This window comes from Mesoplodon bidens (genome assembly GCF_964165515.1).
Source record: "Mesoplodon bidens genome assembly, chromosome: X".
NCBI lineage: Eukaryota > Metazoa > Chordata > Mammalia > Artiodactyla > Ziphiidae > Mesoplodon > Mesoplodon bidens.
Window position 1 is genome coordinate 127,915,701 of NC_138163.1, and position 18,548 is coordinate 127,934,248.

Consider the following 18,548-nt stretch of genomic DNA (forward strand, 5'->3'; position numbering starts at 1 on the left):
GACAAGGAAGAGAGGACGAGGGGTCAAGGATAAGCTTTGGTTTCTAATTATGCAGCTAGTGCATAATGGCCCATTTATGAGTCAGGGAACAAAGAACCAACAAGAAAATCATGGCTTTAATTTTGCACTTACTGACTTTGAGGTATTATTGACAAACAGGCAAGGACAGAGCTGGCTTGAGATACACATTCCTGTGTCACCTGCACTGAGGTGGTAATGACAGGGCTGAGGAAGAAAGCGGAAGGTGGCAAGAGGAGAGGGGCTAGCCTTGAGCTTAGCGATTCTCGAAAGCTTAAAGCCCTTGTAGAGGAGGGTGAACCTGCAGAGGAGGCGGAGGGGCAGGAGGAAAACCAGGACGACGCTGTATCACGAAAGGGAAGAGAGTGCTTTCAGATGAAGGGACTGTTCAAGAGCATCAGATGCTGTTGAGAGGCCAAGCGAGGCGTGACTGAAAACTGCTCATTGTGTTGGGCAACGTGAAGGTCGTTGGTAACGTGAGAGAGCTGCTTTGTGGAGTGGAGGGATTGGAAGGCAGATGGTGGAGGTGGTTAAGAATAAGTGGGCAGTGGGGCTTCCCTGCTGGCACAGTGGTTAAGAATCTGCCTACCAATGCAGGGGACACAGGTTAGAGCCCTGGTCCAGGAAGACCCCACATGCTGTGGAACAACTAAGCCCGTGCGCCACAACTACTGAGCCTGCGCTCTAGAGCCCGCGAGCCACCACTACTGAAGCCCATGTGCCACAACTACGGAGCCCGCGTGCCACAACTACTGAGCCCACGTGCCTAGAACCCGTGCTCCGCAACAAGAGCCTGTGCTCTGCAACAAGAGCCGGTGCTCCGCAATGAGAGGCCCGCTCACCGCAATGAAGAGTAGCCCCTGCTCACCGCAACTAGAGAAAGCCCACTCACAACAACGAAGACCCAACACAGCCAAAAATAAATAAAATAAATAAATTTATATAAGAAAAGAGTAAGTAGGCAGTGACCATGTAAAGACAGAAGGATGGATAACTCCTTTGGGAATTTTGGCTGTGAAGGGCAGGAGAGAGACAGCAATGGGTAGAAGAAGCAGGACTGAATAAAGTGATTTGGTTTTGCTGTTGTTTTAATGGGAAAGACTTGAGCATGGTTCAGAGTCAGTGGACAGCCTCCAGTCAGCACTGAATGCACAGAAGAGAGGGGGAAACTGTATTGTTTAGATCCCGGGAAGGGCCGAATGGAAGCGTTCCTAATAGAGGTGGACAGATCAACCGTTGACAGGAGGAGAAACACCACATCTGGCCCTTCGGGGGAGGATGTGGATAAGACATGTGCCTATGGAGGAAGTTTTATACTTGGTGTCAGGAGGGCGGGGGAGTGTAAGTGGATGACTCGAGATGTATCAGTAACTTATAAAACAAGAGCGCCTCGTGAGAGTGAGGTTTGAGGGGAGCACTGAGATTTGGGGAGGCCTGAAGGAGCTTTGAAATAGTCCTTGTGAACCATGAGAGAGAGAAAACTGATGGAGAATCCTAAGGGGATCCCAGGCAATTTGGGAGTAGGTCATCATGAGTTTAGACTTAAGCCACAAAACCTGTTTTGTGATTTTCTCCCGTTACACTTGATTACCACCTAAAATGTGGGGTCAGGCACTTCAGTTTGCTAGGGCTGCTGTATGTAACACAGTACCACAGATTGAGCGGCTTAAACAACAGAAATTTGTTTTCTCTCATTCTGGAGGCTGGAAGTCCAAGATCAAGGTGTCAGTGGGGTCGGTTCCTTCTGCGTTCTGTGAGGGAGGGATGTGTTCCAGGCCTCTCCCCTTGGCTTCTAGATGGCTGTCTTCTCCCTGTGTCTACATGTCTTCCCTCTGTATGTGTCTGTGACAAATTTCCTGTTCTTGCAAGGACACCCGTCATATTGGATTAGGGCCCATCCTGGTGATCTAATTGTAACCTAATCACCTCTGTAAAGACACTATCTCCATATATGGTTCCATTCTGAGCTACTGGGGGGTTAGGATTTTAACATATGAATTTCTCTGCAGGGGGGTTCAATTCAGCCCATAATATACACGTACACTCAAGTTTTCAGCTAAGAATATAAAAAGTAAAATTGTACCGGTGTTAATAAAGGGAAGGAAGCTGAGAAGGGGAGTCAGTTTATGAGGGAAAGGTGAAAGGAAAGAAGGGAATCAACTGTTTATGTCCAGGATGAGATGTCCAAATGCCCTATTTGTTGACTGGCTACTGATACTGCAGATTTGGAAGAAGATAATGCCATGGGAAACACACCACACTTACAATGATAGAATAGCCAGGAAACTCTATCCTGAACATTATGCTGACATGATTTATCATGGTCTCCAGTCTTTATTGTATGAGGAAGATGAGAGAGAGATGCAGACAGACAGACACACACACACCAACACCAGCGTGGCCACAGTTAGAACCCAATGGACCAATTTTTACCCCATGCCTCTTCACTTTACCTTCGGTTTTACTTCTCTTTCAGTATGCCTGGGATACAAATGAAGAATATCTCTTCAAAGCGATGGTGGCTTTCTCCATGAGAAGAGTTCCCAACAGAGAAGCAACTGAGTAAGTAAGCAATGAAAAGTCTAAATTGATTGTTTGCAGTATTATTTGAGACAGGACATTAATTCAAAACTCAATCTTGAAAATAATGTACACATCTAATTTTTAAGGGACCCACATTTTAATTTTTTTTTTGCGGTATGCGGGCCTCTCACTGTTGTGGCCTCTCCCATTGCAGAGCACAGGCTCCGGACGCGCAGGCTCAGCGGCCATGGCTCACGGGCCCAGCCGCTCCGCGGCACGTGGGATCCTCCCGTACCAGGGCACGAACCCGCGTCCCCTGCATCGGCAGGCGGACTCTCAACCACTGTGCCACCAGGGAAGCCCCACATTTTAATTTAACATTAAAAACAACCTTTATAATCTAGCTCAGCTTATAGTTTATATCATGTTCTAACAATGCTCTTCATTCAATAGGCACTATGAAGACAATATAAAAATTTGTAGTTACATGTCATAAGCTTTCTACATTTCTCTCTATACATATGTATAAATATTTCTCTTGCAGATAGATAGATAGATAGATAGATAAAGATAGAAAGAAAAGAGTTCTCTTCTCATTGTATTGGTCTGCTCTGGCTGCCATAACCAAATACCACAGACTGGGTGGCTTACACAACAGAAATTTACTTCTCACAGTTCTGGAGGCTGGGAAGTTGAAGATTAAGATGCTGACAAGGTAGGTTTCATTCTGAGGCCTCTTCTTTCAGCTTGTAGGCAACACCAAATCTTTGTATGCTCACATGACCTCTTCTTTGTTGAGGGGGAAGTGGCAGGGGAGAGAGTGAGCATTCTGGTGCCTTTTTGGATGAGGGCGCTAATCCTCTCTATCAGGGCTCCACCATTATGACCTCATTTAACTGTAATTATCTCCTTATAGGCCCTATCTCCAAATATTAGTACATTCACATTTGGGGTTACGACTTCAACATATGAACCTGGGGGGCAAGGGGATAAGTGCACAGCACTCCTTTTGAAAATAACTTACATATGTATAGGTTCATCGCACTGTTGGTATCTATCATAGCACCTTGTTTATTTTCTTCAAAGCCTTAGTACACCTTTTAATAGTTTTACATTTGAATCTGTTCTTGCGAAGGAATCTTCCCTATTTGTGATGTTTCCTTCCATCTCCATTTGTGATTAGGGTAACACTCCTGGTTTCTCTCTACTCCCTACTTCACTCTTCCCTTGAGAGGTGAAATGACTGATTTGATTGGTGGGCTGGAAGGATAAACGGGGCATGGGTTCCCTTCTCTTGAGGAGCCGGCCTGCCCTCAGCACGCATTTTTCTGTGCTGCTCCCCACACTAAGTACAGAATCAGGCCCTGCCTGGGCAAGCTTACACACCCACACGGCTGTCCGTGCTGTCTGTAGCTGTAGACTGTTTAGATTGGTAGGGGCCAGATCCTAAGGTGTTAAATTTATCTTGCATATGACACCAGAATATGGTGATACCTGCCTCAGTTCAGCTCTGCCCGGGTCACTATAGATGAATTTATCTCATCGCAGGATATTTTTAAAATTAGGAAGGAAATTTGCCCGCTGATAAAAGTCATATCCTCCAACACAGCCTTTTATTTTGGTCTCCTGTCTGCTTCATTCTTTTGTCTTAATTTTATTGAGAACTTGGCAAAGAGGGTTTCTATTTATTGTCTTCCTCAGACCCACAATGTATCATGCATGGGCTGTGAATATAAGGGATAAAACAGAAGAGTAACATTTGGGGGAGCAAAATAAACATATGATATGTGGATTTGTGTGTACACAAACACACACATATATACACAACACACGTATGTATTTTAAGATATGTAACGTGTTCACATGATTCAAAAAATTGAAAGAAGGGGGTGTAAGGTAAAAAAAAAATGATGCCCTATGTGAACTTTTCTCCTGTTCTATAGATTTTTAGAAAAGATACATTTGCCTTTATCTTATGCCTTTAAACGGAAGCATTCTTTCTAAAACAATTTATAATAACCTTTTAAAAATAAAAATGAGAAGATTGCCTTCCAAAAAATAAAAAAGGAAAAATATAAGGAGAAGAGGGAACCCAGGTACACCGTTGGTGGGGACGTAAATTGTACAGCCACTGTGGAAAACAGTATGGAGGTTTCTCAAAAAACTAAACATAGAACTACCATATGACCCCGCAATTCCATTCCTGGGTATATATCAGAAAAAAAGAAAAACCCTAACTCAAAAAGATACATGCACCCCAATGTACACAGCAGTGTTATTTACAATAGCCAAGACATGGAAGCCACCTAAGTGTCCATTAACAGAAGGATGGATAGAGAAGATGTGGTGTACACACACACACACACACACACACACACACACATCCACATATATACATATACATACAATGGAATACTACTCAACCGAAAAAAAGAATGAAAATTTGCCATTTGCAGCAACGCGGATGGACTTGGGAGGCTATTATGCTTAGTGAAATAATAAGACAAGTACTGTATGTTATCACTTATATCTGGAATCTAAAAAATAAAGTAGTGAGTATAAGAAAAAGAAACACACTCAGATATAGAGAACAACCTAGTGGTCCCCACTGGGGAGAGGGAAGGGGGAGGGGCAAGATAGGGGTAGGGGGTTAAGAGGTACAAACTACTATATATAAAATAAATAAGCTACAAGGATATATTATACAGCACAGAGAATGTAGCCAGTATTTTATAATAGCTATAAATGGAGTTATAGCCTTTAAAGTTGTGAATCACTGTGTTGTACACCTGAAACTTATATAATATTGTACATAAAACTATACCTCAATTTTAAAACATGAAAAAAAGAGAAGAATATAAGGAAAAAAGCCGCTGGTCATCTCACAACGCTAGCCCCTCAACTAGTCTCTTTTTATCTTATTGTCATTTTTGATCAACAGATTTTATACATTGCTGTGTTCATTGTGTTATTCCTTCCTCTTAGTACCTAAATTTCACCTTGTAAATGACTGTTATATCACATTTCCATTCTTAGGAAAAGTTAATTTAAATATGTAACATTTCAGATTAGTTTTGAGGAATTCACTTTGGGAATTTGATTCTTTGGAACCGGACATTGTAGGAGTCTGTGAATATGTAATCTGGTTTATTTGCAAAGGTGTTTTAATTGGAACTGGGTGCCTAGGCTATACAGAGGCTTTTGTTGCCAATGTCAGTTGAAAAATTGAAAAGTGCAAACCTAGATTGGGGTCAACAAATTGTTTTCAGGCAGCTTTCCTGCGAACGCTCAGGCAGCTGGAGTCCCAGCAGCACTGCGCTCAGGGGGCTGGGGGCTGGGGGCTGAGGGCTGCCGGCTGCCTCATGAATCAGGATGTGTTTAAGATGCAGTACACGTGCTGCCCCCTAACGGTAGCTGCTTCTTTACATGAGCAGGTTTCCTCTATGGGAAAGGGCACCACAGGATGCAAGATGAATTGAAAACAGCTTCCCAGACAGGCTGCCTCTCCCGAGTGTGGTGGGTAATAGAAAGACACCACTGGCTTGGCAAATGGATCAGATTTCAAATGTGCTTTTCAGAGGTCTTTTGGTGCCAGTGTGAGGCAGAGTGGATTCTAGAGGGTGGGAAGAATGCCTGTTAGGATGGCTTTAGGCATTCAAGTCTTGAACATTGGCCGTTTTTTTAAATCGATTTTTTCCTATCCTGTCACTGCTTATTCTATGGATACTGCAGAATACTCAGAGCTACTGAGATGCGCTGGGTGGAAGACGTAAAGAGTAACTCACTAAAGACAGTCAAATAATGAACAGAGTAATGAAGACTCTTCGTCCCACCTTTCACCCAGTCCAAACGACGGCATCTCATATCGAGCGTGATCCCGTCCAGTGACACAGGGCTCAGTGTCTCCTCTGCATATTTGGGAACCTACCGCCAGCCTACCGTTGACCCAGTATAAGCTGGATTGACTCTGCAAGAGGGTGTTGTTTCTAAAGCGAGGTCCTGGCCACATCCATGAAGGACTTGCAGGAGAGCTGAACGGGTGCAGTCACCATGACCCCAAGCGGGCAGTGGAAGAGAAGGTCGAGGGTCCGAGAGGCAGAGGGCGAGGCCCTGCAGAGAGGGTGTGGCGTGTCCACGGCCTTCCCCGCAGGACAGGGGCGGGGATGGGTCCCAGTGTGGGTGCACCACGCAGCCCGCTGGGAGCTGACAGCTGGGTCCATGTGATGAGTTAGCGCCCAGGCCACACTAGTGGACCCCTTGCGTGTTCTCCTGCCCACCTCAGGTCAGGCAGCGCTGCTAGTGGAGAGAGGAGTCGTCTGTGAGGGGAGAGAGGGGGCACATCACTCCCCAGCCTGCAGACGTTCCCAGGGCCACTTCCAGCTGCTGCCACCAGAGTAGCAGCACCTGGAGCGCGAGCCACCGTGATGGTGTCCCCAGCCACTGAGACTGTCCCGTGGGTGGAACAGAAACTGGCGCCTGCCTCTTAGCTGGAGAAGTCTGAAGGCAAAGGCTGGCTTGAGCCTCCGTGGCTGGGTGAGAGAGGGCGGCTTTGCCAACAGCCTGCACTCGGACGGCTGCCCGGGGCCAAGCAGAGGCCTCCGGAGGGAGCTGCACGAGTCGCTGCCTGTGGGGCCCGAGATCCAAGTGCAGGGCAAAGGGAAGGCGGCAGAGCGGGCAGGGAGGGGCGAGACGGAAGCCTTCGGCCAGACTGCGTCGTCCTTGTCAGGGGCAGGGGCAGTGCGCAGGCCCCCAGACCTGTCTCCTGGGGCCCCCCGGGTGCACTCTGGGTGGAGAACGCGAGGACCCGCCCCGGCAGGGGCCACCAGCGGCCAGAGGGCAGCACAAGGAGCCTGGCTTGGGAAAAAGAAGCTTGCCTTTTTCTCTCCTGTCGGATCCCCGCCCTCTCCCACCTCCCTTTTCCATCCCCCAGTGAGCAGGACTGCGGGGAGGTAAGGGGCGAAGCGCAGGAGGGGTGGAGCCAGGAGAGTCAAAGAACAGAGCACGCCGCTGAGGCCAGCACAGCCGGCCGGGGGAGGGAAGCTGTGTGTTGGGGGAGGGAAGCTGTGTGTTAGGGGCGGGAAGACAGTGCGTCTAGGTTTTGACCAGACCGGCCCGAGCTCTTTAAGGGCCAGAAATGACAGGCAAGCTCCATCGCGCCTCCTCGCGGTGCTGTCAGGGAGTGAGGGAGAGAAAGAGCTGGCAGAGCGCCCAAGGCAGTGGTGTGAGAAGCAGAAGCCTCTTCACGGCGCTCTCCTGAGGCCGCCTGTGGGCTGCACTGCTGGATGGGGGCCAGAGAATTAAGTAACCTGTGTTGGAAGCCTGCTGTGTAGGCGGCTAGGTAGGCCCTGAGATTTAAATGATGGGTAAATCCAGGTCCCACACAGCACGGGCCCACACCCAGGAAGCCGGCCCTGGGGGTCACGGAAGACGGACGAAATGTGACAGAAACAAGACAGTTCCTTTGAAAGCATTACTTACAAATCTTGATATCAAGTGGTTTTCTTGCTCTTCCCTGGATTTTCTTCAAAGTACAATGGAAGAGGGAAGGACAAGTTTAAGTGGTAGAAAGTTCTGGTTTCATTAGATCAGATTACTCGAAGGTTTCTTGGGACTTTGACTGAAGATGGTAAACAGGTGTTTTCAAGTTTTTACAAGAAGGTTTAGGCCAGACTTTCTAAAACCATTTCATAGGAATTTTTTAATGTTGAAAGTATTAGTATCTCAGGAAAATATGATTAAGTTTAAACTTCAGTCTATTTTCCAGGTACACTGAGAAATCTAATTGCCTAGTTTACTCCAATATTGGTTTTTTAGAATAAAAAAGGAGAAAATAAAAAAGCAGGAGAGGCAGAAGTCTAACGCAGGCATAGTGTTCTCTTTCTGAGTAAAATGATGTAGGGCACGGAATGGATTTCTTCCTCTGCCTAATTAGGCAAGGATAAGCCTTGTGATCTCAGAACGAACAACTTGCCCTTGTATCCACGGTAAGGGGATGAACGGTCTCATGCCTGTTAAACAGCAGCCCAGCTCCTATTTAGTCCTTTGATTTCCAGAAACAAGAGCCCGATTCTTCCCACCCTAGTTGGCCCTGTCTGGCGCCACTGATGAGAAGTGGCAGTGGAGCCAGTTCTTAGACAGTTATCTTCAGACCAGGGCTCCCCACACTCGAGGAATGGGAGTGGACATTTCTACCCTTTTAGTGATTTGCTGACAGGAGCCATTGTGTATGTATAAATATTACAGCTTTGTGAAACAGTCGGACAAAATTGTTATTCCAGTGAATACAAAGAATTCCATCAGACCCATCTATATTTACAAATCTTGAAAGTGTAGGTTTGCTGTTTAGCTGTGCTAACGCCATTTCAGTGATTTATTTATTTTTATTGAGGTATAATTGACAGATCACATTATATTAGTTGCGGGTATACGACATAATGATTTGATATTTGTGTGTATTGTGAAATGATCACCTCAGTAAGTCTAGTTAACATCTGTCACCGTGCATTGTGATATAATTTTTTTTTCTTGTGATGAGAACTTTGTAATATTTAGGCATTTCAGTTTATTGATTACATCAAAACGTACTTCAAAAGACATGTTTAGTTCAGTCAGTGCTGTTGGCTGATTAATTTTTCCTTTTGTGCAAATCTTAGAGGACATTCAGTGTGGTCACATTTAGAAGAAAGGGCATGGAAGAAGTCACGCTGGTTGGACATAATCTGTCACTGGAAGGAATCTGCATCTTTTGGTCGCTAAGTCAGTTATCTACTGAAATCTGTAAATCCGTCTTCAGGTTACTTCCTTTAGCACCCACTTTCCTTCCATGGACACTTCCTCTCGGCTACCTCTACCTGCACTGTATTCAGGAGGCTTCTTATACTAGAGAGTTGTCTGTGTTTTGTCGTCTGAATATTTGCGACTGGGGAAGCAAAGTTTTAGGGAAGTAATCTCCCTCCTTTCCTTTCTCCCTTTTCTATTATTGCTGTGCTGGCCCAATTTACTTTCTCAGTTACTCTCTCTTGGAATAATGTAGAAACAGTGAGTAAAAACAATGGAGCTCATTACTGCGTTCTGTTAGTTCATTCATCCATCTATTCATATCACGGTCACTGAGTGCCCACACGGGCCACACTTCAGGAATACAGGGCCGCACAGTGCAGGGTAGACTTGGGCCTTGGCCTCATGGCGCAGGGCCCAGAGAAGTCTTGTGTTGCAGATGGACAGAGTGTTTGATAGGCTCCCAGGGAACGCTCAGCTGATAAAATTGAAAACGGTGCTCAAAGCTTGGAGACCACGAAGTTCTACTGTGGGTAGAAATTAGAGCCCCTCCTGACAAAGACCGTGGACAAACCACGTGGAATCCAGAAGCCCTGTGCCCTCCCCTCTGTCCTGGGTCTGTTCTCCGACGGAGCATGGAGTCTTGTGGGCAGATTCGGGCATCTCGGGAGTTTTGGCTGGGGTGGGGTGGCAGACAGGGAAGGCTCAGTCAGGGCTGCTGGTCAGGCTGGGGCTCAGTGTCCTCTTCTCAGAGGCTGTTGTACTGGGAGCAGAAGCTGCTTCTCAGAGGCCCCGGCCTGGGCACAAAGGCAGTGACCACTCCATGCCTCCACCCGGGCCGGGAGGCCCGATGGCCAGGGCTCGGGGCTCTGCCTTCTTCTCTTGGGCTCGGGGCTCTCAGACCTGAGAGGCCCGTCGAGTCGCCTTTTCCTTTTCTGGCATCGGCTGAGGGCCCTCAGCCTGGTCTCCTTGGCACAGGGGTCCGGGGAGTCCTGGCTGGGCGCATACGTGTACAAGCTGCCTAGGATGTCACGGGGGGCGGTACGGATGTCCACCAGGCTCTGCGTGTGGCGGGCGTTCCACAGGGACCTCATCGTTAAAGTGTTGCCATGGCCGGAAAACCCCCGCCCCGAGAAGGTGCGGAGGGGCGGCCCGCGGGGAAGGCGTCTCCAGCGCTGGGGCGCCGAGGACCCGCGGACCCAGTAGCGCCTCCAGCGGCGCAGGGCGGCGGGGAGCGACCTGCGGACCCGGAGCCAGCAGTCCCGGCAGCGGCGGTGGCGCAGGATTTGGCCCCCGTCCCGGCCCAGCGGGAGGCAGGTGCCGCGGGCGGGCCCGGTGCATGGGAACCATCGGAAGCTTCGGAGCCATGGGAACCATGTGGACCGGCTCTTCCGGGCGCAGGCTGGCTGCCTGGCCTTGACCGTGCCCAGGTACCTGGTCGGGGAGCTGTCCATGCTCGCGAGTCGGCGGGGTTGCACCTTCGACGGGCTTTGGCTTCTGGGCGGCCCCGAAGTCTGTAGACGCGAAGCTTACGGCGCTGAGGCGAACGTTGGCATCGGGCTTTGTGACGGCTCGTGTGGCGTCGGAACCTCTGGGCACGAGGTTCTGCGCGCGCCAGGCCAGCGCCCCGCGGACTCGGGTCCTCGCGGGGCGCCCCTGTGTTCTGAGCACAGGGGATCCTTCCGCTCCCCCTGCTGGCCCAGGCGCTTGGCTCTGGGTGGCGGGGGAGCCCTCCACTTTTTGCCCTTGACATTTAAAGGGAGAAAATATAATAATTTGTACCAGGTCCTGAAAATTACAGAAAATTGACTGAAGGGCACTCTCTTTCACTATTGTAAAAATGAACAAAATGCACTTGAATGCTCCTTTAAGGAAAAAGAGCGAATTTACTTGTATTTCTACAGAGGCTGTGTGTTTCTTCTAGAATGGTTGCTAATGTCACTTTTTGTAATGTTATTCTTAAGGACCTGATGAAAGCCTTTCGGGACTTATGTTTTAACCCTGACAACACTGATTCTATGTGGACTCTCCTAAAGTTTTCAGTCCTCATCCATTCACAGATAGATAGTGTTCTCTCTCAACACTAATCACATTTCTGTTCTTTCATTTGTACTGATAATGAATAGTTGAAAATTTCCTACTTCCAAAACAAACTTTCCAAGGGCTGTTGGGTAACTGATTATAGTGCTGAGGTTTGGGGGTCTGTTCACAGTGTTGTGCATCAATCTCTTGTGAAAATTTCCCTCAAAATCACACGCAGAAGGGACCTACTCGGCCAGCTCCATGGCTGGCATGGGAGATGGAAAGTAGAAGCTTGCAGTGAATCCAAGAGCGGCCAACAGATTCTGTCCACATGTGACAGGTGGATGGTTGAATGGTGAGGACACTAAACAGAGTTTAATGAGGAAGCCCCAGAAGGTTTCTGAGGTCAGAGAGAGGCCACATGTTTTGGGATGCCACGGTGTGGTCAGCTGGTGAGTGTGGGGGATGTGATCCCTAACACTTTCTGCTCACTGATGAATTCCTGTTGTTATTCTTGTTTTGGTCTGATTCCTTATTTAAGAATGATCCCCAGGTATATGATTTTGAAAACAGAGAAATTCCAATGGTATAATTTTCTTTTTCTTTTTATTTATATTTTTCCTTATTAGTCATCCATTTTATACACATCAGTGTATCCATGTCAATCCCGATCGCCCAATTCATCCCACCACTACTACCACCACCCTGCTGCTTTCCCCGCTTGGTGTCCATATGTTTGTTCTCTACATCTGTGTCTCAATTTCTGCCCTGCAGACCGGTTCATCTGTACCATTTTTCTAGGTTCCACATATATGCGTTAATATATGATATTTGTTTTTCTCTTTCTGACTTACTTCACTCTGTATGACAGTCTCTAGATCCATCCACATCTCAAAAAATGACCCAATTTCGTTCCATTTTATGGCTGAGTAATATTCCACTGTATATATGTACCACATCTTCTTTATCCATTCGTCTGTCGATGGGCATTTAGGTTGCTTCCATGACCTGGCTATTGTAAATAGTGCTGCAGTGAACACTGGGGTGCATGTGTCTTTTAGAATTATGGTTTTCTCTGGGCATATGCCCAGTAGTGGGATTGCTGGATCATATGGTAATTCTATTTTTAGTTTTTTAAGGAACCTCCATACTGTTCTCCATAGTGGCTGTATCAATTTACATTCCCACCAACAGTGCAAGAGGGTTCTCTTTTCTCCACACCCTCTCCAGCATTTGTTGTTTGTAGATTTTCTGTTGATGCCCATTCTAACTGGTGTGAGGTGATACCTCACTGTAGTTTTGATTTGCGTTTCTCTGATAATTAGTGACGTTGAGCAGCTTTTCATGTGCTTCTTGGCCATCTGTATGTCTTCTTTGGAGAAATGTCTATTTAGGTCTTCTGCCCATTTTTGGTTAGGGTTGTTTGTTTTTTTAATATTGAGCTGCATGAGCTGTCTATATATTTTGGAGACTAATCCTTTGTCCGTGGATTCGTTTGCAAATACTTTCTCTCATTCTGAGGGTTGTCTTTTTGTCTTGTTTATGATTTCCTTTGCTGTGCAAAAGCTTTTAAGTTTCATTAGGTGCCATTTGTTTATTTTTGTTTTTATTTCCATTTCTCTAGGAGGTGGATCAAAAAGGCTCTTGCTGTGATTTATGTCATAGAGTGTTCTGCTTATGTTTTCCTCTAAGAGTTTGATAGTGTCTGGCCTTACATTTAGGTCTTTAATCCATTTTGAGCTTATTTTTGTGTATGGTGTTAGGGAGTGATCTAATCTCATACTTTTACATGTACCTCTCCAGTTTTCCCAGCACCACTTATTGAAGAGGCTGTCCTTTCTCCACTGTACATTCTTGCCTCCTTTATCAAAGATAAGGTGAACATATGTGTGTGGGTTTATCTCTGGGCTTTCTTTCCTGTTCCATTGATGTATATTTCTGTTTTTCTGCCAGTACCATACTGTCTTTTCTTTATTTTTTTACATCTTTATTGGAGTATAATTACTTTACAATGGTGTGCTAGTTTCTGCTTTATAACAAAGTGAATCAGTTATACATATACATATGTTCCCATGTCTCTTCCCTCTTGCGTCTCCCTCCCTCCCACCCTCCCTATCCCACCCCTCTAGGTGGTCACAAAGCACCGAGCTGATCTCCCTTTGCTATGCGGCTGCTTCCCACTAGCTATCTATTTTACGTTTGGTAGTGTGTATATGTCCATGCCACTCTCTCTTTGTCCCAGCTTACCCTTCCCCCTCTCCATATCCTCAAGTCCATTCTCTAGTAGGTCTGTGTCTTTATTCCTGTCTTACCCCTAGGTTCTTCATAACTTTTTTTTTCTTAAATTCCATATATATGTGTTAGCATATGATACTTGTCTTTCTCTTTCTGACTTACTTCACTCTGTATGACAGACTCTAGGTCCATCCACCTCATTATAAACAGCTCAATTTCGTTGCTTTTTATGGCTGAGTAATATTCCATTGTATATATGTGCCACATCTTCTTTATCCATTCATCCGATGATGGATGCTTAGATTGTTTCCATCTCCTGGCTATTGTAAATACAGCTGCCGTGAACATTGTGGTACATGACTCTTTTTAAATTATCGCTTTCTCAGGGTATATGCCCAGTAGTGGGATGGCTAGGTCATATGGTAATTCTATTTTTACTTTTTTAAGGAACCTCCATTCTGTTCTCCATAGTGGCTGTATCAGTTTACATTCTCACCAACAGTGCAAGAGGGTTCCCTTTTCTCCACACCCTCTCCAGCATTTATTGTTTCTAGATTTTTTGATGATGGCCATTCTGACCGGTGTGAGATGATATCTCATTGTAGTTTTGATTTGCATTTCTCTAATGATTAAGGATGTTGAGGATCCTTTCATGTGTTTGTTGGCAATCTGTATATCTTCTTTGGAGAAATGTCTATTTAGGTCTTCTGCCCTTTTTTGGATTGGGTTGTTTCCTTTTTAACTCATTTTTGTCACTTGACCTTTTATCGTCAAGGTGGAGCCCTGCTATAACTGTACGTCAGGGTCAATCCTTTCAACTATTGTATCAACATATCACAATTTCTTTGTCCATGTTTCTATCGATGGACATTTCAGTCATTTCAAGTTTCCGAGATTCACAAATAACGTTGGTACGACCCTCCTCAGACATGTTTTCTTGTACAATGTGTGTAAAACTCAAGGGTACCTATGCACAGGTGGGACTGCTGAGTCGTCACAGGTTGCACATAGCTTGAAGTTGAGTAGATACTGCCAACTCCTCTCTAAGGCAGACGTGCCTCTTTCACACACATAGCGCTGAGCAAGAAGTCCTACCACTCCTTATTTTTATCGATACTCGGCTTCCTCAGACTTACTAATTTTTTTTAATCCTATTTTTGCTCCAACTTACATTTCCTCGGTTACTAGACAGGTGGACATTTTTAAACAATAGCAACTTTAAAGAATCATAAATATTGGCTATTGAGTAGCAAGTTATCCCCAATCACCTGTGAGTCAGTTCCCGCACCTGCTGTCCCACCAACTGCCAAGCACTTTCCCTTATACTTCCTACCCTTATACTTCCTATAAATAAAGACATTCTCCTACACATGCACATTAAAATAAAATCAGGGAGTTAGTACTGATGTGTGTCCTCAGGGTTGATTCATGTTTCACCAGTTGTCCCAAGACTGTCCTTCATGACAAAATAACTCAGGTAAGAATCATAGGTTCCACACGGTCTTCACATCTCTTCAGTTTACTTCAGTCTAGACCATGTTATAGTCTTTTTTTTTTTTTTTGGCTTCATGTACCTGGGAGTTTGGAAAATTATGAGTCTGTTATTCTATTAGTTTCCTAGGGCTGCTGTGACAACTGCCACAATCTGGGTAGCTTAGAACAGCATAAAAGTATTCTTTCACAGTTCAGTAGACCAAAAGTCCAAAAATCAAGGTGTTGGTGAGGTTGGTTCGTGCTGGAGGCTTTGAAGAAAAAGCTGCTCCAGGGCATCTCCCCTAACTTCTTGTGGTTGCTGGCAATCCTGGGCATTTCGTGGCTTGTGGCAGTATCACTTTAATATCTACCTCTGTCTTCACAGGAGCTTCTTCCCTGTGTGTCTCTGTCCTCTTATATTCCCCTAAGGACATCAGTCTCTGGACTTAAGACTCTCCCTACATTTAGGATGATCTCATCTTGATATTCTTAATGAATTATATGTGTAAAGACCTAGTTCCAAATAAGGTCACATTCTGAGATGCTGGGTGGACATGAATATCAGATGGATGTACTATTCAACCCACTACCCTTATTTTATAGGATTTCCCTCCTTTGGAGTTTCTCTGCTGTGTTCTCATGATTGGCAGGAAAATCACAGGTGATTTTCTTCTCATTGAGGTAGGTGGTGCTACCTTCTCATTGCATGTTACCAGATGAGAAGTGGCTTAACCTTGGTTAAAAGTGATATCTGCCAAGCTTCTTCCCAATGAACTTACTCTATTCCCTTTTACAGTAACCACCTTGTGGGGAAGTATTTTTTCTTTCTTTTTTTTTTTTTTTGCGGTACGCAGGCCTCTCACTGATGTGGCCTCTCCTGTTGCGGAGCACAGGCTCTGGACGTGCAGGCTCAGTGGCCATGGCGCACGGGCCCAGCCCCTCCGCGGCATGTGGGATCCTTCCAGACCGGGACACAAACCCGTGTCCCCTGCATCGGCAGGCGGACCCCCAACCACTGCGCCACCAGGGAAGCCCGGGAAGTATTTTTAAATCACATAAATATCATGTTCTTTACTAAGATTTCCATTTGTTTAGATGTGTATGGACTTGTGGTTTCCTCTTCTAATGGATTATAATCTATGATCATCATGCATTTTGTATGCTCAAATTTTTCTGTTTGGTCAGTGGGAGCCTATTTTGACTGATTCCTCTGTCCTTTTCTTCTTTTTAATTGAAATATAGTTTACAATGTTAGGCCAATCTCTGCTGTACAGCAAAGTGACTCAGTTTTATATATATATATATATATATATATATTATTCATTTCCATTATATATATATATAGTTTTTAATACTATTTTCCATTACATATATATATATATAGTTTTTTATATTACTTTCCATTATGGTTTATCACAGGATATTGAGTATAGTTCCCTGTGCTATACAGTAACCTCTTGTTGTTTATACATTCTAAATGTAGTAGTTTGCATGTACGAACCCCAAACTCCCAGCCCATCCCTCTCCCTTCCCCCATCCTCCTTGGCAACCACAAGTCTGTTGTCTATGGCTATGAGTCTGTTTCTACTTCATAGATAAGTTCATTTGTGCCATATTTTGGATTCCACATATGAGTGATATCATGCGATATTTGTCTTTCTCTGTCTGACTTACTTAGTGTGATTATTTCTTGGTCCATCCAAGTTGCTACAAGTGGCATTATTTCATTTTTAATGGTTGCATAGTATTCCATTGTATTGCGTTGGCCAAAAAGTTTGTTTGGGTTTTTCCATAAGATGTTATGGAAAACGTAAATGAACTTTCTGGCCAACCCAATACGTATGTACCATATCTTCTTTATACATTCATCTCTCGATGGACATTTAGGTTGTTTCTATGGTTCGGGTATTTTTGATAGATCCTCATCACTCTTTGAGCAATTCCTTGCTTTCTGGAACAGTACTCTCCAGGCTTATCTTGTCCCTTCTCTGCCCCAGCTCGGGAATCAGCTATTTCTCCAAAGGTTGTAATTCCTTATAGTAGAAAATGGTATTTATATTTATGGTACGTATAAACAAAACTTACCAGCCAAATAACTGTCTTATTGGTGTGATGCAGCTCCCAGGTCCTCTCAGTGAATAGTGATAGGAAATTTGGACGTATATGTACGTGTGCATGGACATACCAACATTTACATCTAAGTATATTTTTTTCTATGTGTCTGTATCTGTGTATCTATGTATCTAATATATGTAAGCTCTCCTTCTTTGCCAACGTGGTTCTGATGTCTTGCCTGTCCGTCATTCAACAATTGGATTTTGATAGTTCAGCAATAAAATTCTAAATGAAGTCATATGCAAAGTGCGAAGAAAAAAAATGTTTTGGTCTGATGCATTAATTTGATAACTTGCAATATGCATGCTAGATTAATAAAATAGTGACAATTAAGAATAAAGAGGTTTCTTTCGTTTTTTTTCCCTTAAATTCCATATATATGTGTTAGCATATGGTATTTGTCTTTCTCTTTCTGACTTAATTCACTCTGTATGAGAGACTCTAGGTCTATCCACCTCATTACAAATAGCTCAATTTCGTTTATTTTTATGGCTGAGTAATATTCCATTGTATACATGTGCCACATCTTCTTTATCCATTCATCTGTCGATGGAAACTTAGGTTGCTTCCATCTCTGGGCTATTGGAAATAGAGCTGCAATGAACAGTTTGGCACATGACTCATTTTGAATTATGGTTTTCTCAGGGTATATGCCCAGTAGTGGGATTGCTGGGTCAGATGGTAGTTCTATTTGTAGTTTTTTAAGGAGCCTCCATACTGTTCTCCATAGTGGCTGTATCAATTTACATTCCCACGAACAGTGTAGGAGGGTTCCCTTTTCTCCACACCTTCTCCAGCATTTATTGTTTGTGGATTTTTTGATGATGGCTATTCTGACCGGTGTGAGGTGATATCTCATTGTAGTTTGATTTGCATTTCTCTAATGATTAATGATGTTGAGCATCCTTTCATGTGTTTGTTGGCCATCTGTATTTCTTCTTTGGAGAAATGTCTATTTAGGTCTTCTGCCCATTTTTGGATTGGGTTGTTTATTTTTTTGCTATTGAGCTGCATGAGCTGTTTGTATATTTGGGAGACTTTTCCTTTGTCAGTTGCTTCATTTGCAAATATTTTCTCCCATTCTGAGGGTTGTCTTTTCGTCTCGTTTATGGTTTCCTTTGCTGTGCAAAAGCTTGTAAATTTCATTAGGTCCCACTTGTTTATATTTGTTTTTATTTCCATTACTCTAGGAGGTGGATCAAAAAAGAACTTGCTGTGATTTATGTCAGAGTGTTCTTCCTATGTTTTCCTCTAAGCGTTTTATAGTGTCCAGTCTTACATTTAGGTCTCTAATCCATTTTGAGTTTATTTTTGTGTATGGTGTTAAGGAGTGTTCTAATTGCATTCTTTTACATGAAGCTGTCCAGTTTTCCCAGCACCCCTTA

General features: G+C 44.6%; 1 protein-coding gene across 7 annotated transcripts in view; it reads left to right on the forward strand.

The window, feature by feature from the left end:
- Positions 1-18,548, forward strand: part of CLTRN (collectrin, amino acid transport regulator) — a 228,804-nt gene that overhangs the window by 121,637 nt on the left and 88,619 nt on the right. For 6 of the 7 annotated variants that reach the window (XM_081221542.1, XM_081221540.1, XM_081221541.1 and 3 more), the window contains one exon: positions 2,495-2,580. In XM_081221542.1, coding sequence (XP_081077668.1) covers positions 2,495-2,580 — 86 coding nt within the window. Of the gene's footprint in view, positions 1-2,494; positions 2,581-18,548 lie in introns of those variants that run through there. The other variant, XM_081221546.1, reaches the window with a different exon arrangement.